Below are 24915 nucleotides of genomic sequence, written 5' to 3' on the forward strand. Positions count from 1 at the left end.
CAAACATTCCAATGGGGGTGCTCTGGTGACCTGCCCAGGGAAGGGGCAGGGGCAGGGGTGGGGAGAGCGAACGCCCACCCTGTGGCTGGACAGAGCCAAGGGAGGCCCTGCTGTGATGCTGGAGGAGTGCTCCCCTGGGCTTGCTCACACCTCCTTCACCATGCTCCTTCCAGAGTCAGAGGGGTGGGACGGGATAAGATGAGAAATGGACTGGGAAACTGACCCTGGACAGCTGCAGAGACGCCCTCCTGCAGCCCACAGAGCAGGCTTCTGTGTATTCCTAAACACCCATGCGTACTTTGCGGAGTGGACTATGCCGGATTCAGACACGAGAAAGAAAAGAGAAGCATGGTAACAGGTGCATGAAATCAACAAGGAGAGGCTCAGGCCTACTGGGCACATACTGTATGCCAGGCACCATGCCCAGCGCCCAGGAGCCACCTGTCTAATGCTCCCGCCATGCGAGCAGTAAGGACTGTGACTGTATCCACTTCTCAGGGGGAACACTGAGGCTCCATCGGGTTAGACCTTTGCCCAGGCCCCATGGTAAGAAATGGCAGAGCAGGCTGGACTTACATCCGAGCCAGGTGTGGAGCGGGCCTGGGTGGAGAGGGGCGAGGTCCACATGTCCCCTCAGAGACCCCGGTCCAACAGCCAGTTCCCCATGATGTGGTGTAGGGGTGGCTGTAAACTCTTAGATCCTGGGATCACAGACCCCAAGGCCAGGATCCAGACCTACCGCCACTAGCTGGAGTGGAGGGGACGTCACTGGCAGGGACTTGGGGCAGTGGGTGCAGTGTGGCCCCATGAGGGCCCAGCAGGGACCAAGCCGGGTGGGCAGCTGCACCCACTGACTCCTCTGCTTCTCCCTCTGTTTTGTTCTCTCCTCTCTCACAGGGACACCCACAGCCTCTGTCCAGCCAACTGAGCAGCTATTCATGGGGCCAGGGCGGTTCTCCTAGGAGAGCAGCCTACACTACAGGCCCATGAGCAAAGGTTGCCCAGAACAGGGCATCTGAAAGGGGCCTGGGGGCCTGAGGGCACGAGTGTGTGAAGAAGCGGGAAGGGAGCTCCATGAGAGGGAATAGCATTATGGCGGGGCTCAGAGACAAGGGCTAGGCCAGGTGCGCCTGGAACTGGCTGCACGGGCGCGTACGGTGTGCTGAGTTCTGGCTGGGGAGCAGGAGGAGGAGGAGGAGGAGGAGGAGGAGCAGAGGGCTGGGTCTGGCGAACTGAAGGCTGAGTTCAGGAGTTCAGTGTTCTGATCCTGGGGGCGATAGGGAGCCACTGAAGGTTAGGGCCAGGGAGTAACAGGACTGGAGTTGTAGCTCCCAGGATACCCTGAATGCTGAGAGAATGGACGGAGGGGCCAGAGGGACATGGGAGGCCAGTGGAGAGATTCCTTCCATAGCCAAGAGAGATGTGGTGGCTTGGCTGGAGGTGGTTTTGGAACTGGGGAGAATGGGTGAGTGGAGGATTCTACAAGTGGGTTTTGATGGGACCCTCCCCAAGGAGGCTTCACCAGAAGCAGAGAAGATCTTCCTGAGTCCCAAGGGAAGATGTGGGGACCCTACCCTGCTGCTGGGGTGCCAGGAGGGGCCCTGTTGCGTTTCTCATTGCTCTGAGGGCTCCTGCCCCCTCTTTGGGGAGACAGGCTCTTCCCGTTTCACCAAGGAGCAGCTGGAAGCCCTCAGAGCAATGAGAAGGGCAAGGAGGACACGGGAGCTATGCTGGGCCTTGTCACCCCCTACCAGGGGAGGACAAGCTGGTGGGGAAGGAGTGGGCCAGCCGGGAGGCCCCTCTGGATGTGCGGGCTGGGATTGAGGTTCGGGGTTTGGGTGGAGGCAGAAAGGCGGTTCTGCCTGGACGTTGACAGTCAGCAGAGAAGGTGGGAGGGAGCTTGTCACTTCCAGACCCATCCTGCAGCCCCTCATCTCAGGCAGAAAGTCTCTGGATGGTCTATGACACCTCCAGCCCTGGCCTTAGATATCCCCTGTCCGAAACTGGAATCAGCCAGAAAATCAATGCTTAATCTGGTGACTTCAAGAGGAACATTGGCCACCACCTCGGAACCTGGACCCAGACCTGCGTTTTCGTAAATACCCCGGCTTGGAGTGAAGTCCTTGTTCAAAGTCCCCCACTGGTTAGTGGGATTCAAACCCCAGCTGAGGTCCAGAGATCGTGCACTTGGTTCTGCGTGGGGGTGCGTGGCAGCCAAGGAAGTGGGTTCAGAGGCCATGGGGCTTACCAGGCACCTTGATCTTTCTGGGCCCAACTGTGGCCCCCAGGGAATCTGAGATGCATCCTGGCTGCCATGGCCCCGGTCCAGGAATCACAGTGGGCTGGGGTGATGGGACCAGCCTGCCTGGGCACAGGGGCCAGAGAAAGGAAGGGAAAAGATGGCATCCAGGGGCCTCCAGCTAAGGGCACAAAGGTGAAGAGGACACCGGGCCTTGGGGAGCTCATGGTGCTGTGGGAGGACAAGCGGAATGAGGGATCCCCATGACAAAAGCAGACACCCAGGCTCGGAGGGTCGCTCGCAGGCCGGTGGCAGAGCAGGGACGCGAAGCAGGGGGAGCCTGCTGCAGCCGCCACCTCTCTGGGTGGGAGTGTGCTTCACTCGGGGCTTGCTCTCTGTGTGAGGCTGACTTTTTCTTGTCCAACAAACACTTACTTGCTGTGTGTCAGGCCTGTCCAAGCGTGACGAGTGTCCACTCCCTAAAACTCCCACAATAACCCTGAGGTCAGTGCTGATGGGAAACCAGGCACAGGGTGGGTGGGCACTTGCCCGGAGCCAGGCAGCCTGGGAGAGGGCTCAGCTACCCAGACAGCTCCAGGGCAGAGCACATGCCCCGGAACAAGGAGGACCAGGAGGCCTCGATTTACCCTTCAGCCCGGGTCCCACAAAGGGCCAAGGTCAGGAACTGCCCCTTCTCTGTCCTTAATCTCACGCTAGGACCTGGGCCAAGTAAGAGGTGAGTCCTCAAGGCTGCCAGCCACAGCCTGTGTCGGAGCCTCCTGGGGAGGGGCTGCTGAACCCCTGGTCACACCCGACTTCTCCGCACAGTGCCTGGGGCCGGGGCCTTGGAGTTGTGATTTGCATCCCGTCCCTTGGCGGATGTCAGCTGCCACTCACACTGGGCTCTGAGTACAGGCCTGGCCCCCGAAATGGTGTTGCTCATTTGAGAAGACACAAGCGTCTCAAGCAGAGCATAAGGGGCCCATAAGATGTGGGATAGAGTTTACAGGACACAGAGAGAAACTCCGCCTCAGAGAAAGGCCCGGGAGGGCTACAGGGTGGAGGAGGAGGGCAAAGGGCCAAGTGAAGAGGCAGGACGTCCAGGCGGAAGGCACTGCCCAAACAGAGGCCCGGAAGCTGGAGAGGGGTGTTCCTGGCTGCCGTAATTAGACCCCGGGAGCGAATGAGGAAGAAGATATAAGAGAAGGAAGGTGGGTGGGTCGGGCCGGACCCCGAAAGGCCCCGAGGGACAGGTTAATCGGCCAGGTTTCCAGACCCACTGGGCATCAGGGTCACCTGCGGGAGTTCATTCCCTCACTCATTCAAGAGGTGCATGCTGAGTGCTACTGTGGGCCAGACATAGTTCTCAGCCCTGGGGGGCCCGGGGGGAGCTGATGGATGAGACCTCTACCCTGGTGGAGACAGAAGCGTCATCAGAGGACAGAGACTGTAATTAAAGAAACAGCATATAAAATAACGGCAGATCCCTCCGGGTGCTCAGAGGCAAATAGACCAGGACACAGTAGAGAGCGTCTGAGCTGGGAGAGGGGCCATTTGAAACGAGTCCCCGAGATGAGCCAGAGGAGAAATCTGGAAGTGGGTGGGAAGCCCCCAGAACAGATGGACGCTGGCAGCCCCTGTAGGGACTAGACACAAAGCCGCTGAAGGATGCATCGAGGCCATCACCTCTGGGCAGATGGTCATGCGCAAGGCATCACCTGTGCTCTGCAGATGAATGGCTTGACTTGGGATTTGAGGGTCTGCAGAGATGGGATGGATGTAGGGGGTCTCAGAATCAGAAACTCTGACCCTGGGTGAGACCTCGGGGACCAGCCCCTGGCCCAGGGGTCCTCAACCAAATTGAGGCAGAGGGCTGCATCCATGCCCCCGCGCCCTCCTGCCCTGGAATTCAACCGCGGGCTTTGTTTGCAAAAGCAGATCAGGGGCGCCACCTGGTGGCTAGAGCTGAGACCGTGGCCGCTTCAGCCCAGGCCGGGGTCCAGGGTGGCCAGGGCTCAGGAGGCCGGTCCCCTTAGGTCACTTCTGATTTTGTAGATGTTTGTGGTTACACAATTAATATGTGTACCTTGCAGATACAGTAGAAAACCCAGATAAAGCTGAAAGAAAGCAACCACCTGGAATTTCGCACCCAGAACAAACCCTTCTTCACGTGTGCACGGATTTCTTTCTAGGCTTTTCTTTATCCATCCAGGCATTTTCATACAAAAAGTGAATCATACCCCACGGAGAGTCTGTAACCTGCCAAGCTGTTTCCCACTCACCGCTAGATCGTGGCTCTCCTTCGTGCCAATAAATCTGCTTTTACAACATCATTCCTGTAGCTGTGCACGCCCTTTGGGTGTGGCCAGAAAAGTGATTGAGGCTGACTGAGCCCCTGTAGGTTGGATTTCTTTGGAGCAAGGTGAGTTTTCTGGAGTTTTTTCACTTTGTTTTTGACTCCCTTGGGGAAGATAGGAACTTTAAAGCCCTCATTTCTCTGGTGCAGAATGGGTTTTGACAAATCCACATTTAGGGGTAAACTTCATGGTGTCGGTCCAACCCCTGCCGCCTCCCTGTGTCTGAAGCTGGGAGCATTGGGGCACTTGCCACTCACGCTGTGAACTGCCCTGGGCCCCTCTGGTAGCCTGAGGGTTTACACCGCCTGAAGTGGACGCACAGGCAGATCATACGCCTCACAGGGCTGGTCTGTGTTCAACAGGTGGTCTTCGTAAAGCACTCCACGCGCGCTCAGCCTGTGGTCAGCCCTTGGTAACTGTCAGCTTTGTTACCATTCAACGGACCACAGGGTGTGGGACAAGAGCACTGCGGCCCGCCAGGCCTGTGTTCTCGTCACTGGCTGTGGGATGGGGGCCTGTTCTCGTCACCTGCTGAAGGGCTGGAATGCCTCCTTGGGGGTCATGGTGGGGCCTGACTTAGTGGGTACTGAGTTAGATCACCCTTTGCTATTCATGAGGCTGTGGCTGTGCCAGGAACCGCAGGCGCTGTGACCACATGTGGAAACGGAGGCACAGGAGGACTAGGTACTTGCCCAAGATCACACAACTAGAAACTGGTTGGGCAAAACCTTGGGTCTGGGGTGGACCAAGTTTGTGTCTTTGGCCCTACGCTGTTGTGTAGACCTGGGAGGCATCCACCCGCATGGTGAGCCAGAGGGGCCTGTGGGCCGACTGTGAGCTCAAATGGGCTCTCTCTTCAGGTCCTGCAAATGAGGCGCCGCCCCACCTCCCTACGTCCCAGACAGGAGGGTTGATGATGTGGGTTTTCTTCCACACTTGGAGGTTGTCTGTACTCATTTTGTGCTCTGGGTTTAATCCTAGAGGGCCATTCACTGGCTGTGTGACCTTGGGCAAGTAGCTTAACCTCTCTGTGCCTCCGCTTTTCTCCATGTGAAACGGGGTAAAGATTCCTTTCTTCGTGGAGTTGGTGGGGGGATGAAGTGAGTGAGTGTCTGTGGGAGTCCAGAGAGCATCAGCTCCTGCAGGGGTCCGGACTTCGATGCCACAGGAGGGCTCGCAGGCAGGGTCCTTGGGAGTCATGCAGGAGCTGGACTGGGGACTTGAGCGGGTACCCAGGTTGCAGGGGTGCTCCCCACGATAGAAGAAAATCAGCCTCTGAAGGGTGCTGGGTTTGTGCTCCTTCCCCCAAATTTGGGGCACTGGCATCAGCTGGAACGGAGGCCCCCCCCAGGGGAGAGCAGAGCAGGAACTTCACCTGGGGTCTGTGGACGGGCTGCAGACCTTGTGCACCACCCCGGAACCGTCGGGGAAACGCGTGTGTCTGGCTGCTTTGTGGGGAAGGAACAGGAGGGGTCACACCGGATCCCCTACCCCGCCTGACTCCACCTCAGGCCTTGGAAGTTTCCGAGCCCAGCCTGGTGAGTGGCGGCCGGCGGCGTGCGGCCAGCAGGGGGCGCTCGGGCCAAGGCTGTGAAAGTGCCGAGCGCCTGCGAGGCCGGCCCCGCGCTCCTCCCCTCCAGGCCGCCCCTGCGCCGAGACCTGCGGAGGGCGCGGGCCGGGGCTGGCTCGGCCTTAAGTCTCCGGGAGCCCGAATGGGGCCGCTGGGGCCACAGCTGGGGCAGCAGCCCACCAGTGCCCAGCTGGAAGCCGCCCCAGACATCTCAGCCCGGGGCGGGTGTCACAGAGTGAGTTTTGACAATTTCCCGGCCTAACCCCACCTGTACAGACGGCTGTCAATCAATCCCTGGGAGGGCCTAGGCTTCAGCCCCCAGGTCTGGGAACCACTGGGCAAGGACTCCCTTCATCCTCAGCATGAGCTCCGACCAGGCAGGGTCTGTCCCTATTTCTGCCCATTTTACAGAGTAGGAAACTGAGGCTCGGAGGTGGCGGGACTTGGCTGAGATTACAGTCAGATTACACACACAAGGGGCTGCGATGCCAAGCCCCATTATTTTTTTTTCCCATTTATTCTTTTATATTCGTGATATTAACAGCAGCAGCAGCAGCAGCGGCGCCTGTGACGGTACCTTCTCAGTCTGGGCCCTGCTGGCACTCTGAGCTGGATGTCTGTGTGAGGGGCATGGGGTGCGCTGCTCATTGAAGGGCATGGGTTACCCTGCACATTGAAGCACGCTCAGCAGTGCGGGCTGCGTGAGGCTTCCGAGGACGATGCCCGTGTTCTAATCCCAGAACCTGGAACATGTTACCTTACATGGAGAAACAGACTTTGCAGGGGTGATTAAGTTAAAGATCGTGAGGTGGGGGTTCATCCTGCATTATCAGGGTGGCCTTGATGTCATCACAGGGGTCCATCTAAGAGGAAGGAGGAGGTGAGAGGGAAAGGCGGAGGTTCAGAGCCGGTAAGCCGGTGCTGGGGGCGGAGAGGAGTCACAAAAATAGGGCGGGTCCAAGATTTACCACCAGGATCTCCCAGCCACGCAGTTCACCCCCCACGCCCCCGACCTGCAGGCACAGCTGGGAGGGCCAGGCCTGTCCCGAGCTCTGTAGCCAGGGGCGCCACACCCCCTCCCTCCCTGCCACCACCCCCGGACCCCCAACTGACACTCCCGCCTTCAGGGCTTTGCTGGCATTGGCCCTGCTGGGCTGCTTCTCCAGCAGCTGGTGGCACTCAGCTGATTGTGGCAAAGGTCACTGTGCCCCGGGGTGGGCATGGGGGGGCAGGTGAACGAGACATAGTGGGGGAGCTGACCAGCCAGGGGCTGGGTGGTGACAGCCAGGCCGCAGTGATATGTCCTAGGCAGCTTTTTCAGTAACATGTTTAAGAGCACTGGCTTGCAAGCCTGCCTGATGGCTAGGTTTGAATCCTATCTCTGTCCTGGGGCAGTAGTTCAACCTCCCTGAGTGGGCTGCCTGTGAATCATGCAGGGGTGGCTGCATCGTGCTGCGTATCCACAGCTGTCCAAGGAACCCGTTTCACAGGAGCTCTTGCAGAAGGAGGGATTTCGTGGAATGCAAAATCCTGGTCCTGCTGGCCCCTCCCCAGCTGAGGCGGTGTGGCTGCCTGTGGGTGAGTGCCAGTCTGCTTTCATCCACAGGAGCTAGCACCCTGGCGGATGGGAGTGTTAACTCCTCCGTGATGGGCTGACCACCAGGACTGGGAAAATCTGGTTTTCAATCTGAAATTTTGAACGTGGGTCTCACTTGTCAGCCATGTGGCTTTGGGCAAGCCTCCCTTGGTCCCAGTCTCATCATGTACTTAAGAGTAGGATTAAAGAATGCTTAGAAAATGCCCTCATCACAGAAGGTCCCCACCATTCTAAGCACCCCTAAATTCAGGGGTGAGCCTGGATTGGCTACAGCTAATGACTCTCATCCCCATGCCCAATTGGAGGTGGTAAATACTGGGGCGGTTTAGAAATTGCTTTTGCCCCCTGTGGGAATGTGAGGTCTGGAACCACTGCAGCCACTTTGTTGCCAGCAGGGAGGAACTCTTAGTGGCTGTAAAGTCTCGGTGTGGAGCCTGAAAAAGCTGAGTCTGTGGGAAGCCATGCAGAGAGACGGCGGGACGGTGGGTCCTGAATCACATTGTTTGAGCTTCTGGATGAGGCCTTACCTGAACTCTGATAGTTTGCAAGAGTCAATAAACACACTAAAAAAAAAAAAACACTCTTCTTGGTTTTGAGTCAAAAGTACCAATAGATCTGCAATATCCCACCTACAATATTTAACAGATGCCTAAACATACAGTCATCCCCTGGTATCCCCAGGGGATTGGCTCCAGGACTCCCTGTGGATACAAAATCCATGGATGCTCAAGTCCCTGATATGAGATGATATAGTATTTGCATGTAACCTATGCACATCCTCCTGTATACTTTAAATCATCTCTAGATTACTTATAATACCTAAAACAATGTACATGCTATGTAAGTGGTTGTTATACTGTATCATTTAGGGAATAATGACCAAAAAAGTCTACATGTGTTTCGTACAGATGCAGTCATCTTGTTTTTCAGATATTTTCAATCCTCAGAACCCACACATACGTAACTGACTGTATTTTTAAAAATCTTATCGGTTTCATTTTTCCCACTTGAAACTTTATTCCCACATTCACTCAGCCTTCCATTCCAGGCCACACCCAGTGGCTTCGTAGGTTTTCTGTGCAGTGTGAGGCTTCAGATTCTCACAACTCCTCAGGCAGGGTTGTTGGGTTTTTTGTTTTGTTTTGTTTGTTTGATTTTCTGTGTGGTCTTTCCTGGCATGTCTCCTTTTTTTCAGAGGGACCATCCACCAGTCTCTTCCTGAGAAAGGGGGCGTGGAAGGTAAGTGTATTAGTCCATTCTCATGCTGCCAGTAAAGACATACCTGAGACTCAGTAATCATAAAGGAGAGAGGTTTAATTGACTCACAGTTCAGCACGGCTGGGGAGACCTCAGGAAACTTAAAATCATGGTGGAAGGGGAAGCAAACATGTCCGCCTTCACTTGGCGGCAGCAAGGAGAAGTGCCAAGCAGAAGGGGGAAAAGCCCCTTATAAAACTATCAGATCTTGTGAGAACTCACTTAATATCATGAGAACAGCAGCATGGGGGTAACCACCCCCACGATTCAATTACCTCCCATCAGGTCCCTCCCACGACACATAGGGATTATGGGAACTACAATTCAAAATGAGAATTGGGTGGGGACACAGCCAAACCATATCAGAAAGTTTTCGAGCCATTTTATTGGATAATATTCTTGTCAATCCATTCTCCCAGTGAGCACTTTGCAGGGGGATAGCAAAGCCAGGGTGGAGGCATCTCCCTGAGGATTCCGAAGGCATTTTCCTCCACCCACCATGTTGCCACTGAGCCATCTTATGCCATTGAAGTTCCAATAGTTTTTCCTGGTGTGTGACCATTTTTATTTTGTCTCCAAAGGCTTTTAGAATCTTCTCTTTATTTCTAGTTTTCTAAAATTTCATCATAATGGATGCCTTGATTGGGGCTTTTGTATTCATTGTGCCAACTATTAGGAGGGCCTTTCCATCTAGAAATTCATGGTCTTTCATTTTGGGACTTTTGTATTTTTAAGATAATATATACCTCCCACTTTCCTCATACTTTCTACTTATGAGATGTAGGACTGACTTCATTTATCGAGTAATTTCTTTTTTCCCCTGTTGTTTTCCATCTTACAAACAAATCTTTACATCTGGGAAGCTTTTTTTCAACTTTATTTTTCCAACCACCATACTATTCCTTTTTAACATTTTTTCAGCTTTCATCCTTCCAATGTCAAGGAGCATGTTCTGGTTCTCCTAAACGTCCTTTATTCAACAAATCATTCTTGCTTTCTGGTTGTGATAACCTCGCCTCCCTTGGAGGGTGTTAGTGACTGAGCTTTGATGTTTTCTTCTGTTCACTGCATTTTCTCTTCTTCCTCCTAATTTCTCTTGTATGTTTGCTTGCTTTTGTCTGACCTTCATATTAAAAGCTTTCTTCAAATGTCTTGCGAAAACACCTTTTTACATAAAGAAGTTCATTTGAGTAGGGTTTTCTGTAACTAACAGGCTACTAGTGACCCCTCAGTCCACCCCACCTTGCACACTCCCAAAGTGAAAGCCACCACGACCATTAATTGCATCTTGCCCCCACATTTTGTGAGGGAGGCAGAGAAGAAATTCTTGGTGTTGCACAAAGTAGGGACAGAGGTACAGGGAGGGTCAAATGATGGGCCCCTGGCACAAGGAGGGCTGGGCAGCACCTAGACCAGAACCCATCCTCTGGGCTGCACCTGTCCCTGGCATCTGCCATCTCTGTGTAAGGCCACTGTCCATCCCATGCATCCAACCTGTAGCCAAGGAGGATGGTGGGAGCCTGACACCCACTCCCTGTAGGAACCTTGGAAGAGCCTTTAATCTGTGAAGTTCCTCAACATCACAATTGTCCTTCAAATGAAGGGATGTTTTGTCTTTCTTTCTCTAAAGAAAGGCTTTCTGTGTTTCAAGAATTCTGAAAAGTAACACCCATACATACACCATTCCCTGAAGTAGACACTTGGTTTTTGTGGGTGCAGCACTGCTTCCCTTTTCTGATCCCAGAACCACTCTTTCTTGGGGAACACATCCCACATAGAGGACCTCAGCCTCCCCTACTATGAGAGAGCACATTGGACCCCACAGTAGTCAATCAGGGAACTGCATTCTCCCTGACTGGTTCAAGGATCAGCATATGACCCATGCACAGCCAATCTGAATCCTCCCTGCAACATACTCCCAGCAGCATTTGGTTTGAGGATGGCTTTTTCTCCCAGGGTTTCCACATTGGCAGACCGTGAGCCTTCGGTGGCTGGGGCCCTGTGGAGAGAGCCTCATCAGAGGGATGGAGAGAAAGAAACCTGAAAGGAAGGCTTAAGCCTCTGGATCCAAGCATTCCTGAACATGAGTGTCCCTTGATTCCCCAGTTGCATGAGCAAATATATTCACCATTGTGTCTGAGCCTGGGGAGCTAGGCTTCTGCCATTCAAAGCCAAAATGCCCTTGAGTCCCTCTGTAGACTCTTCTTCCTGCTCTAAGCATCCGCTTTTGGTTGCCTGGTAAAATCCCACAAGTGAGGAGTCCTGTCTGAGGTCACCCAGAGAGGAGGAGAGCAGCTGGAATGAGAACATAGAATTGTATCTGTGAGCAGGTTGGTGGTTTCAGAAAATCATTTCCAACACCTGGAGCAAATTCCTCCTCCCCGCATCCAGCTCTTGGGGCTGCAAGCTCCATTTGCACACACCATCGCAGAAGGGAGGGGCAGATGGGCGGGCTAGCCAAAGCACGGGCTGAGAGGCGGATGGACTTAATCATTCTCTGCTTTTAACGGTATCTAGTTAATTTCCTTCACAAGGAGACCAACATTGACCTTCACCTCTGGCCCCCATTAACTGCTAGCAATGCTTTGTCAGCGTATTTATGACAAATTAATTACACAGGGAAAGTCTTGCTGGGAAAATGAGTATTCTGGTTCAGACTGGGGGTGGAAGCTGCATATTTTGATTCCTCATTGACAGGGGGCCTGGTTATCCACAGAGTTTGGCCAAACTTTGAGGCAAGCAACTGATTTGCAGCTCCATGCAGAAGGAAGACACGCCCAGAAAGAGAGCCAAATGCCATTCTCATCCCCTCCTGCCTAGTGACTCATGTTTGCAAACTGGATACTCCATGAGAAAATACTCTGGGGATCCCAGATCAGCATGGTGGTTGAGATAACTTTGCCTACAGTGTGGCTGAGCAGCTCCAGTCCATGGGACAAGAGCCCCTATCCCCCATAGTCAATACAATGGCCGTATGGACCCAGTCCTCCCTGTGGGCTGACTTGTGCAGCAGTGTCTGGTCCAAACTCCCAAGCAGCCATGGTCTGGTCCCTACCTGCCTCCCCAGCCAGCCTCCCTCCACTCTTCTTTGTGCTGGGCTCTCTGGCAATACCCAAACCACAGTGGTTCTCTGAATAACTCAGCTGGTTCTGATCTTCATGACTTTACCCCAGCTGTGCCCCTGCCTAGAGCACCATTTCCACCCTACACAGCCTCCTCCCGCTGCCTGGTCTTGAAAAATGGGCTCTTGAGAGTTTATTCCTCCTCCAGGAAGCCTCCTGAACCCCTCTAGGCTGTGTCTGCGCCCCTGTCCCACACTCCCATGATTCCCTGTGATTGTTCCTGCTCTGAACTCCCTGCCTGTGTGTGTCCCCCTCCTGGCTCGCTGTGAGCCACTATCAATGACAGGGTTTTATCTCCCACTCTCAGTAGCCCAAGAGCCCAGCACAGGGGTTAGCCTGCAGGATGTGGTCAGTGAAGGGCCTTGTCCAGCACACATTGGACCCTGGAGATATAAGAGTCAAAAGCCAGGGCCCCTGAGCCCAGTAAATTCCTCATTCGAAGCTGAGGAATGCAGCGGACTTCTGAGGTTCTAGCCTGTCCAGCATGCTTTTCCTGGTAACTTTAGAAAACAGCTGATCCATCACCCTTAGGCCATGTGACTGGGGGTGGTTGCTCCCCATCCTGGTTCCAGAGATAAGCTATGTGATACCAGTTGGCCAATCACTGCCTTCCATTCCTCTGGCCAATGAGTAGTGGGGAATGGGCATACAATTAAAGCCATCTGTTGTGGCTTTTGCTGTCAGGAGAGTCATCCCTCTCCACTGGGTAGCTAAGCTAGTGGTGTGGGGGCCTGGAGCTGCCAAGGGCTGTCTTTGAAAACAGAGGAAAGCAGCAGGGAGGTGGAGCGAGGCTGAGTTCTAAGACATCACCTGAGCTCCTGGATCTAGACATTCCTGAAGCAGGCTCTATGCCTGGACTTGTCCGTTAGAAGAGTCAGTGTATCCCCTTTTGTGCTGAAGCAGGCCTCAGCTTTCTGTCATCTACAACCAAATGAGTCTTGATGGACATAGAGCTAGACTAATGACAAGGAAATGTTGGGACACTGAAGTGTGGGTTTGATGTAGGGAGCAGAGGAGGCTTCAGGAGCAGACAGGAGGCATCCAGCTAGGCTGGGAGCTCTGAAATCTCCCAGTAAGGTCATGCCTCAGGTTGAGTAGCAGTGAGCTAAGGGGAGTGGGTAGGGGAGGTGAGGGAGCAGCTGCCCTTCAGAAATGGAAATCCCAGTGGAACCGGCTTCAGCACAAAGGGGACCTTTCAGTTCGTCTAATGGGTAAGTGCTAGGATAGGTTCCGCTTCAGGAATGACTGGATCTAGGAGCTTAAACAATGTCTTACAAATCCCCTTTAACGGATGAACTGTAAGTTCTACCTGTCAGTCTAGGTTCTGACCAATATGTCAAGGCATCTGCCTTAAAGATCCTCCCAGTTAAGTTGGGCAAGGAGACATGAGTTTGTTCAATAAGTGTTTTTACTGAGGCCCTGTGATGAGCCAGCCCCTCCCTACCAAGGTAGATATTAGCCCCAGGGGGCATCAGCTTTTGGATGTCAGATGCCAAGGCCAGTGAAGGAGACACAGCAGAGTGTGACAAACTCCCACCTGAGGGCTGGGTGTGGCATTGGAGTTGCGGGCAGCAGAATGCCTCTGTGTGTGCATGTATGTGTGTACACGTGTGTGTGCACATGTGTGCCTATGTGCACATTGAAGGAAGGACACAGCTCTTGTTCCACAATCACCCTGCCCAGCTGATCACCACCTCCCTCTATCCCCCTCTATCTTCCTCCCACCATGCCCCACCAAATCCCTCCACTACCCACCCCACCCCGTGGTTCGGGAAATGTTGCAGAGCCCATAGCCCTTCTAGGGGAACTTAGCCCCTAGCGGGGTGGTCAGGTCTGGTAAATAACAAGTTGACATGGTTTGGCTGCGTCCCCACCCAAATCTCATCTTGAATTGTAGCTCCCATAATTCCCGTGTGTTGCGGGAGGGACCCAACAGGAGGTAATTGAATCATGGGGATGGTTTCCATCATACTGTTCTGGTGGTAGTGAAGTAAGTCTCATGAGATCTTACGGTTTGATAAGGGAAACCCCTTTCACTTGGTTCTCATTCTCTATCTTGTCTGCTGCCATGTAAGATGTGCCTTTTGCCTTCTACCTTGATTGTGAGGCCTCCCCAGTCATGTGGAACTGTGAGTCTATTAAACTTCTTTTTCCTTATAAATTACCCCGTCTTGGGTATATCTTTATCAGCAGCGTCAAAATGGGCTAATCCACAAGCACTCTCTGCTGATTGGCTAGAAGAAGTCACCTGACCCATGGGTCAGCCAATGACTTCCAGCAGTGCCTGGGGACCAGGGGTGGGGGTGGGAAAGAATTTTCAGTTTGGGAGTTCAGCTGAAAATTCCTGAGAGATCAAGGCTGAGGAGAGAAGATTCTAGAAAGGTCGGGTGATAAGGAGGTCAGGTGGCCACGATGGGCCTTGAGGAAGTCAGACCTCAAGTGAGAAGAGAGTGGGGCAGTGTTTCAATTGGCTCAGGCTGCTATAATAAAATGCCTCACCCCGGGCAATTTATAAACAGAAATTTATTGCTTACAGTTTCAGGGTCTGGGAAGGCCAAGATCAAGGTGCCAGCAGAGTCAGTGTCTGACGAGGGGTTGGTCTCGGCTTTAACGATGGCACTTTGTTACTGCATCCTCACATGGCGGACAGGCAAGCGGGACTAACAGACCCCCTCAAACCCTTTCATGAGAGCGCTAATCCCACTCGCCCTCTTGACTCCATCCCCTCCAAAAGGTCACACCTCTTCATACCACTGCACTGGGGATTAAGGTTTTTTTTTTGTTTTTTGTTTTGAGATGGAGTCTCACTCTGTCACCAAGGCTGGAGTGAGTGCAGTGGCGCTGTCTCAGCACACTGCAACCTCTGCCTCCTGAGCTCAAATGATCCTCCCTCCCCGGCCTCTGGAGCAGCTGGGACCACAGAAACGCACCACCATGCCTGGCTATGTTTTTGTATTTTTAGTAGAGACAGGGTTTCACCATGTTACCCAGGCTGGTCTTGAACTCCTGAGCTCAAGTGATCCACCTACCTCAGCCTCCCAAAGTGCTGGGATTACAGTCATGAGCCACTGCGCCCAGTTGGGATTATGTGTTGATATGAATTTTGTTGGGACTCAAACATTCAAACCACAGCAAGTAGCCATGATGGAAGGTAACTCAAGGCAGGTGCCCCGAGCCCAGGAAAGAATGGAGAGAGAGGCCTGGGCCAGGCTAGGCTACCGAGCCCCACTCCCATCTACCCACCTCCTCTTGGCACACCAAGGGTTCCCCAAAGCAACTCCCTGTCATCTGCTCCTGGCCGTCAAAAGACCTGGCCCGAACTCATCCCCACACCAGGTCCATCCCCCAAAACTGACTCATGCAGGTTATGTCTGGAAGCAAGCAGGACAAACAAGACACTTAAGGAATGCAGAGAGCAGCAGGCTAGTGTCCCTAGCATGCACCCACCCCCACGTGTCCAAGCCCCACGTGAGGCTGTGCATGAAATCCCACCTCCCCACCAGCTCCCCTAGTGTGAGGCTTCATCCACATAGTCGCTGCCTTCTGCAGCTTTGTGACTCCTGTTTCCAAGAGTCATAGCTTCCAGCTTGGGGGTGAGCTTCGAGGAGTTTCGAGTGATGGGCTGACCAATGTCTTGAGGAAAGTGACTTCTGGATTGTGTGTCTGTGGGATGAGGACCTGGGGAAGAGAAGATGGGGGGTCAGCTTCATGGGCGCGTGGCCTGGGCGTTTCCACAGGGACCCGCTCTTGGAAGGATCTCAAGCTCAGCTTGAGCCTTTGTTGTTACTGTCTAGATTTGTACTAAGTCTTGAACAGGGAGCCCCACCTTTTCACTGTGCATTGGGCCCCCAGATCATGTAGCCAGTCCTGTCCTAGTTTCACAGCAGTGAAATGGAGGAGCAGAAATGATACCAGAAAGCCCCCATCCCAGGGCTCTCCCAGTCCTCCCAGGGGCCCCAAAGGATGGCTCTCCATGCCCTGGCACTGACAGTCTCTGATCAGCAATTTCCTCAAACAAAACAAAACAAAACAAAACAAAACAAAACAAAAACATTCCAGGCCTTACACCTCTCAGGATAAGGTCCTGCCTGCCACTCAAGGAGGAAGTGACAGGCAGACCTCATTTTATCGCACTTTGCCTTGTTGTACTTTGGTTTATTACACTGCATAGATATTGCATTTGTTTTTCATGAGTTGAAGGTCTGTGGCACCCTGCATGGAGCAAGTCTATCAGTGCCAATTTTTCCAGCAGCATATGCTCACTTCCTGTCTCTATGTCGTATTTTGGTAATCCTCACAATATTTCACACTTTTTCATTTTGATTATATGTGTTATGGTGGTCTGTGATTGGTGGTCTTTGATGTTGTTATTGTAATTGCTTTGCTTTGGGGTGCCACAAATATCACCTGTATAAGATGATGAAGTTAATTAATAAATCTATGTGTTCTGACCTGTCACTGCTCAGCCGTCTCCTCCTCTCTCTCCCTCTCCTCAGGCCTCCCTATTCCGTGAGACGCAACAATATTGCAATTAGGAAAATTCATAACCCTACAATGGGCCAGGTGCCATGGCTCATGCCTGGAATCCCAACACTTTGGGAGGCCGAGGCGGGCGAATCACCTGAGGTTGGGAGTTCAAGACCAGCCTGACCAACATGGAGAAACTTGTCTCTACTAAAAATACAAAATTAGCCGGGTGTGGTGGTGCAGGCCTGTAATCTCAGCTACCCAGGAGGCTGAGGTAAAAGAATCGCTTGAACCTGGGAGGTGGAGGTTGCAGTAAGCCAAGATTGCGCCATTGCACTCCAGCCTAGACAACAAGAGTGAAACTCCATCTCAATAAAATAAAAATAAAAAAGAACCCCAAATGGCGTCTATGTGCTAAAGTGAAAGGAAGAGTTGCATGTCTCTCACTTTAAATCAAAAGCTAGAAATGATTAAGCTTGGTGAGAGAGGCAGGCCCAAAGCTAAGACAAGTTGAAAGCTAGGTCAAAAGTTAATCAAATTGTGAAGGCAGAGGAAAAGTTCTTGAAGGACATTAAAAGTGCTACTTCAGCAAACACATGAGTGATGAGAAAGTGAACCAGCCTTGCAGCTGGTGTGGAGAAAGTTTTAGTGGTCTGGATGGAGGATTGACCAGCCACAATAGTCTCTGAAGCCTATACCTCATCCAGGGCAAGGCCCTTGCTCTATTCAATTCTAAAGGCTGAGAGAAGTGAGGAAGCTGCAGAAGAAAAGTTGGAAGTAAGCAGAGGTTGGTTCATGAGGTTTAAGGAAAGAAGCCATCCCCATAACGTGAAAGTACAAGGTGAGGCAGCACGTGCTAATGGAGAAGCTGCAGCAGGTTACCCGGAAGCTCTAGCTAAGATCATTGATGAGCACGACTGCATGACAGAGCAGGTTCTCAATGTAGACGAAACAGCCTTCTATTGAGAAAAGATATCATCTAGAACTTTCATAGCTCGAGAGGAGATGTCAATGCCTGACTTCAAAGCTTCAAAGGGGCAGGCTCTCTTGTTGGGGACTAATGCAGCTGGTGACTTTCAGCTGAAGCCTTTCCTCAGTTACCATTTTGGAAATTCTAGGGCCCTTAAGAACGATGCTAAATCGACTCTGCCTGTGTTCTGTGAATGAAGCAACAAAGCTAGATGACAGCACCTCTGTTTATAGCATGGTTTACTGAATATTTTAAGCCTAGCATTGAGACTTACTGCTCAGAAAAAAATATTCCTTTGAACATTTTACTGCTCATCGTCCATACCACAGGAGCTGGGTGTTCAGGATCCTGGGCTAAAGGCCAAAAAAAAAAAAGTTTGTTTGTTTGTTTGTTTGTTTGTTTTTTTCCTGCTCATTGACAATGCACCTGTTCATCCAAGGGCTCTGATGGAGATGTAAAAAAGAGTTAATGTTGTTTTCATGCCTGCTAGCACAGCATCCATTCTGCAGCCCACGGATTAAGGAGTAACTTCAACATTCACTTCTTATTCTTCAATAAATACATTTTACAAAGGCATAAGTGCAATACAGAGTGATTCCTCAGATGGATCTGGGCAAAGTAAATTGAAAATTGTCTGGAAAAAATCATCAATCTAAATGCCATTAAGAACACTTGTGATTCACGGGAGAAGGTCAAAATATCAACATTCACAGGAGTCTGGAAGAAGTTGATTCCAACTTTCATGAATGACTTTGAGGGGTTCAAGACTTCAGTGAAGACAGCAACTGCAGATGTGGTGGAAATAGGAGGAAAACTCGAATTAGAAATGGAATATGAAGATGGGACCGAATTGCCGCAATCTCATGAGAAAGCTTGAACAGATGAGTTGCTTCTTACGGATGAGCAAAGAAAGTGGTTTCTTGAGATGGAATCTATTCCTGGTGAAGATACTGCGAACATTGTTGAAATGACAACAAAGGATTTAGACTGTTATATAAACCGAGTTGGTAAAGCAGCAGCAGGGTTGGTGGGCTTGGTTCCAATTTTGAAAGAAGTTCTAGTATGAGTAAAATGCCATCAAACAGCATTGCATGCTACAGAGAAAGCTTTCGTGAAAGGGAGAGTCCATTGCTGCAGTGGACTTCATTGTTGGACTTCATTTTAAGAAATTGCCACAGCTGCCTCAACCTTCAGTAACTGCCACCCTGATCAGTCAGCAGCCATCAACATCGAGGCAAGACCTCCACCAGCATAGAGAAGATGACTGGCAGAAGACAGATGATGTTTAGCACTTTTAGCAATAAGGTATTTTCACATTAAGGTATATACATTGTTTTTTAGATACAATGTGATTGAGTGCATACCTAATAGACTACAGCCTCGTGTGACTATAACTTGTATGTGCACTGGGAAATCAAACATTTGCATGACTTGCTTTATTGGGGTGGTCTGGAGCTGACCCATAATATCTCTGAGCTATGCCTATAGATGTCTCTTGGCGACAAAGAGAGGTGGGTGGGTCAGGACAAGGGGTAAGAATGTCATCAGCTCCTCTGCTGGAACCTCAGAGAAGAATGTCAGGATGTGGCAGGACAAATTTGGGCGTGTGGTCATTTTTTAACAACACAGAGCTGTGTTCTTTCCAGAAAAAGGAGTCTTCAGTGGTCTGGCTTGAGACCCACAGGGTTCTGCAGACGGCCTGTGCTGTGGGGTCCTAAGCCAGGTGGGGGATGGAGGACTGGTGGCACACGCCCTCCTGGGGGTGCCCAGTGGCCTTGGAGGTTTCTGAGACTCCCTTTGCTGCTGGAAGGGAGTCCGTGCTCCCAGATGCTCATGGCCTGTGCTCCTGGCCTGTGCTCCTGGCCCCCGTTCCGCAGGTGTCACATGGGGCTCCCAGGGGTCCTGGAGGGAGAGTTTGAAGGCAAGGCACGTGGGGCCAGGGTCTCCTCAGTGTGCCGGGACAGCAAGGACATGGCCCTTGGGGTGAGGAGAGCCTCTGGACTTCCAGGACATGCGTCCCCTGGGCCTTCAGGCACTGGAAGGTGGATGCTGGCCAATCCTCCAGATTCTGTGAATCCACGTTTTCTACCCACTGGTGGGATTGGGTGTGACCCCTTATTCCAGATCCCAAAAGGGTAGGAGTGCAAATCCTCCTTCTAATTCTTTCTTCATATGGGAGGCATAAATCTCATCCTGCCCCTCTCCTGCTTAAGGCCCCCATGGCTCCCAGTTGCCTTAGCATCAACTGCCGCCTGGAGCTAGACCCTGGCTCTGCTCTCCACACTCAGGTCACCCTCAGACCCCTGTGGGTTCCTGTACTGTCATGTCCTCACCTCCAGGCCATTGTCCACACTGTTCCACCCACCAGGTACACCTGCCCTGTATGGATCCACCTTGTATGGACCTGCCCTATTCTCCAGCTGCCCCTACCCCAGGCCCCGAGCTCCCTTCTGCAGAGTTGGGATCCTCGGGCTCTGCAACCAGCCTGTGCAGCTTCCAGGGGCAGAACTGTGGCTGGGAAGGTGAACCGCGCTGGTGTCCCCTCTCCCCTCTTCCTGTTGGCAGTGGAGCCCCTCCCCTCAGTCTCTGCTGAGCTTAGGCTGCCTCGACACAGGCGGCACTTCCCAGATCCCCCGTGGCTAAGTGCTGGCCCTCGGAACAGCGCAGATGCGGTGGGTGGGCTTGGTCAAAGACAACAGCGGCTCTCTGTACCCTGTCTTGCCCCTCTGCTTGCTGGTGCCAAGTTCAACCCCACAGATGAGGATAGAGCCCCAGGGACAACTCATCCCTGAGGGAAAAGAATCCCTGGTCTGCTACCCTCACCCAGACATGAGACCTGGGCTTCGAGCAGGCGGGGCCACCATGTGTGGCGTCTCTGCTGCGGCAGGTCAGCCTGTGCCCTGATGCAGAACCTTATTTGCATGGCAACCCAGCACCTTTCTGGGCCCAAAACAATCATGACAGCAATAACACTCCTATCTCCTGAATGCTGGCAGGGCTGGTGCAGGGCTGAGCTCTGCCTTCAGATTTTATCTCAGCCTTGCAACCACTGTAGGGGTTGCTTCAGGCTATTCTTACCATCCCACTTTCCAGCTAAGGAGACAGAGGCTCCCGGGTGAAGTGACTTGGGTGGGCCCCTCCACTAGGCGGACGGAGCCTCGAGCTCTGACTGTAGAGCTGCTGCTCCTCGCTATGGGTGAGCATTGCCTCCAGACTCTGGGAAACCAGAGATTAGCGAATGATTGATGAGAATGAATGAATGAATGAGTGGAAGGTGGGGAGAGAAAGAGAACACACAGGGGTCCACTCGGTACCCCAGCTCACCTGCGTCCTCCCTTGGCTGCCTGTCTCCAGACCCTGCGACTCCTCCTGGGCCAGCCACCCCTGGGCTGATAGACATTTTGTTGCTGTTGCCGATGGTGGCATCCTCGAGAAAGCATGATTTCATGTAGATTCTCTGGGCGGCATCCCCCTTGGGGTGAATTCTTGGACTGGGCATTCTTGCTTCAAACAAAGCTTCTGGGCCGGCAGCAGTGGCAGAGACTGTGGGTCAAAGGGAGACAGGCCTGGAGCCAGGAGCAGCTGGATAGTGGCCCGGAGCCCTGACCCCCAGACTGACTCACCCTCCTCCCCAGACCTCCCACCAGCGGCCCACACCATCCCAGGCGCACAGCCTGTGCCTGCCCACCACACCTCCACACGTGCTGTTGGGCTGCCTGGGAAGCGTCTTTCCACCAGCTGGTGGGTCTGCCCCACTGATCCTGCCCAGCTGATCTGGACGCCAGTGTCTTCTGGGATTCAGCTCCTCTCTCCTCTGCTGCCTGCTTCCCACTGCACTGGAACACTGGCCCCCACTTTTGGTTGAAATCTTATGGGGGCTCCCAGCCTGGCCCCAGCCCCTGTCATCTGGCTCTGCCCTTTCCCACCCAAACTTCTGAAGAACCATCCACACTGAGTCTCACCTCCTCCACTCCCCAGACCCCTTCTGCTCCCTGGTTCCCAGAAACCACCCCCGCAAGGTCACCACGACCCCTCTCGCTGAACCCCACAGATGCTTCCCTGGGCTCGCCAGCCTGGCCGCTCTCTGGTGACTCCTTTCCCGGGGCCTCTGCTTTCCTCCTCCCTCTCTGGCTTCCCTGCTGGTTCTTCTCCCCCAGCCCATCTCTGCATTCCCACTGCGGGGGAGGCCTTTGCCCGGGGCCCTCTGGTCACTGCAGCCACAGCACCTAGTAGGGCACCTGTCTTCCAACCTCCCTAAACACCATTCCAGTATCAAACCATCACCCTACTCCAGCTGGCCCAGCCTCTGCTTCTCTGCCCATTTTACAAATGGGGAAACTGAGGTTTCCTGCAGTGGGTTGTAGGGGATGGGGATCCAGAGGGCTAGCTTTATTTTATTTATTTATTTATTGAGATGGAGTCTCACTCTGTCACTCAGACTGGAGTGCAGTGGTGCGATCTCCGTTCACTGCAACCTCTGCCTCCCAGGTTGAAGCAATTCTCCTATCTCAGCCTTCTGAGTGGCTGGGATTGCAGGCACATGTCACCATGCCCAGTACTTTTTTTTTTTTTTTTTTTTTTGGTATTTTTGGTAGAGACATGGTTTCACCATATTGGTCAGGTTGGTCTCGAACTCCTCACCTCAGGTGATTCACCCACTTTGGCTTCCCAAAGTGCTAAGATTACAGGTGGGAGCCACTGTGTCCAGCCTAGAGTGCTAGCTTTAAAAACCCCACCTGCTCTGCTCTGGTTCAGCTGCCTGGTGGAAGGAAAGGAATTTCCCATCATGCTTCTCTGCCCACAAAGATTCTGGCTCCAGTTCCTTCCAGTGAGGACCCACGGGGTGACAGGGGTGGGTCTGGCCTCTAGATCCCCAGTTACCTGGAGGGCTGCCAGGGGGGCTGTGGGCAGGGCCCTCGGACAGCACGCCGTGAAGCCTCATCTCATTGCTGTGTCCCAGCTGCACCCGTCTGAGCATGGACCGCTCCATGTGGATGTCCTGGGGCCCCCAGGGATCATTCAGGGTCCCCTGAGTTGAGGAATGACCTGGTGCCATTGAAGGGAGGTGGCGGGGACCAGTAGAACCTGGCAGGGGACAGTGGCACAGCCTCACCAGAGATTACTGCAGGCTTCTTCCCCCTCCTCACCACCACCCACAGTCCTGTCCTCTGAATTCTTCCTAGACACCATCAAACTGGGGGCCAAAGACTTCAGGCTCTGGCTTAGACAGCAAGAGTACCTGGCAGAATAGCTCATTTTGGGGCTCCCTGGGTTCTCAGGACTGGGGCTGGTGCCTGGATGTTGCAGGGACACTCACAAACCCAAACAATGAGCTCCTCGTTCTGATTCTGTCATTCCCGAGCCTTCTGATCTCATAGAGACAAAGTCTCCTTTGGTGCTAACACCAAAGGCTCAGAGCCTTCTGCAGTGTTTTAACTGCCAGGGACAACATTTATTTTTATGGTGATTTTAATGGTTTTCATTTAAAATAATACTATAAAATTGTTTTAAAATAAAATTTTAAAAATGTGCACTACTCAACATTAATTAAATAATCAGACATGGGTATGGCCAGAATCGGGAATGTGGGGCTCAGAGGATTAAAGCTGGGGAAACTATGATCTAGATTCTAGAACAAAGTTCCTAGTTTCACAATTGGGGAAACTGAGGCTGACAGAGGGGAAAGGTTCTCCCAAGGTTACAGGGAGTGTCCCGACTTTGGGGCTGAAGCTGTCACTCACAGGTGACAAGGCTGGGCTGACAGGTGGCTCTGTTCCCTCTTGCCACAGTGCCCAGCACAGGGTAAGGGCTCAAAGTGCAACACCTCATTTCATCCAAACCAGGATAGCACAGGTGGTGAGATGCACCCCAGTTTCCAGCCTGTTAAAATGTGGGGGAAAGTTGCGTGTCTCAGAACAAATACTGTGCTATGATCACCTCCCCTGTGGCATTCCCCGGAGGGAGAGGAAATTGAGTCGTTTCTCATGAAAAACACCGGACCCCATTGAAAATGAGGCACAAAGTCAGGTGCAACACAGAGCTACCCCATCTTAATTTTAAAATTTTATTAAAAAATAAAAATAAAATAAAATTTTAAAATGACGTAGAAGGTATCAGAATACAGGGAAATCAGGAGAGCTTTGATCCGGGCGTCCTCATTCTCAGGACGGCCACAAAGGTGGACTGTGGGGATCTGGAAGCAACCCTTTCCCCTTGGAGGGCTGAATTCCCCCATTCCCCATCCCTACCCTTTGCCCCCACCCAGTGGATCAGGTGGCCTCCCACCGAGGTCCCCTCCCCGGGCTCTCTCGGGTAACTCACCATCCTCCCTGGAGGCTGTGTGTCTTGTAATGATGTTCCCGTGTCCAATCTGGATGGCTTCGGAGTTTGCAATGGAAATCCGGCCATTCGGTCCATTCTGGCAGATCATGTTGATTGGATTGTGCTGGTAAATAATTGAGGCCGACTCTGCTCTTCTTCCAGAACCTTCTGCAAAATAATATTCAACTCTATCCCTTCGCCCCTCTCTATGGGTCAGGGGTTCCCAATACCAGTCGGCAGCACCAAATTCTCCTGGGGAGCTTGTTAAAATACCCTGGGCGTTCCGAGTCAGTAGGGCCAAGTGGGAGGCCAGAGCTGAGTGTTTAACAGACACCCCAGGTACCTCAGAGGGAGCCTCGCTTGAAAATAGCCCTGTGAGTCACCCTACCTGTGTCCTTTGCTGCCCCCATGGCTGGGCCGCCATGATTGCTGGCTGGGAGGCCGCCATGATTGCTGGCTGGGAGGCCGCCATGATTGCTGGCTGGGAGGACTGCAGGGGCCCCACACTGCTCTCCCTGGGGGGCAGCCACAGCCCGGACCCCCGAGCACCTGCACCATTGCCCTTCTCCCTTGAGTAGTGGCCGAGAGACAGCAGCCCATTGGCCAGATCAGTTGTGCTTTGCACCCATGACATTTTAGATATTTGAATTTGTCACTAGTGTTTAAAATCTGGTGACTGTCATGCATTATTCCTTCCTTATAGCAGCCCTAGGATGCTGAGACCCCCTCGGACACCCATCGTGAGTAGCTGAGTCGCCCTATGGCGGTCGAGGCAGGCACCTGCCCAGACTGTGTGGGGCCCATCACCACCCTCTGGGGTCTCGGCTCCTGTGCCTTTGTGGGCCCTTCCCCCATACACAAATATTTAAATTACATTGTATGTCAAGGATAACCCAGGCCGGATTTTTAAATTAAATTTAATTTAATTTAATTTTCTTTTGAGACAGAGTTTCACTTTTGTTGCCCAGGCTGGAGTGCAGTGGTGTGATCTCAGCTCACTGCAACCTCTGCCTCC

General features: G+C 52.6%; 1 protein-coding gene and 1 long non-coding RNA gene across 15 annotated transcripts in view; one reads left to right on the forward strand and one right to left on the reverse strand.

Moving 5' to 3' along the window:
• LOC114670514 (uncharacterized) lies at window positions 1–19017 on the forward strand. Of its 4 annotated transcripts, none has more exons than XR_013400067.1 (3): window positions 1219–7744; window positions 8959–9002; window positions 16639–19017. It is a non-coding gene; the product is annotated as an uncharacterized LOC114670514 (long non-coding RNA). The 4 variants fall into 4 exon arrangements; XR_013400068.1 differs by lacking the exon at window positions 16639–19017 and adding an exon at window positions 14679–14808; XR_013400065.1 differs by lacking the exon at window positions 16639–19017 and adding an exon at window positions 11737–14303.
• ZBP1 (Z-DNA binding protein 1) overlaps window positions 14650–24915 on the reverse strand; it is a 16714-nt gene continuing 6448 nt past the window's right edge. For 4 of the 11 annotated variants that reach the window (XM_015148723.3, XM_077952026.1, XM_077952024.1 and 1 more), the window contains 4 exons: window positions 23901–24068; window positions 22461–22664; window positions 20904–21122; window positions 14650–15820 (listed from right to left, as the gene is read on the reverse strand). In XM_015148723.3, coding sequence (XP_015004209.3) covers window positions 15651–15820; window positions 20904–21122; window positions 22461–22664; window positions 23901–24068 — 761 coding nt within the window. In that variant the 3' untranslated portion in view covers window positions 14650–15650. Of the gene's footprint in view, window positions 15821–17853; window positions 19482–20903; window positions 21123–22460; window positions 22665–23900; window positions 24069–24915 lie in introns of those variants that run through there. The other 7 variants (XM_077952019.1, XM_077952022.1, XM_077952020.1 and 4 more) reach the window with 3 other exon arrangements.

This window comes from Macaca mulatta, chromosome 10 (genome assembly GCF_049350105.2).
Source record: "Macaca mulatta isolate MMU2019108-1 chromosome 10, T2T-MMU8v2.0, whole genome shotgun sequence".
NCBI classification, from domain to species: Eukaryota; Metazoa; Chordata; class Mammalia; order Primates; family Cercopithecidae; genus Macaca; species Macaca mulatta.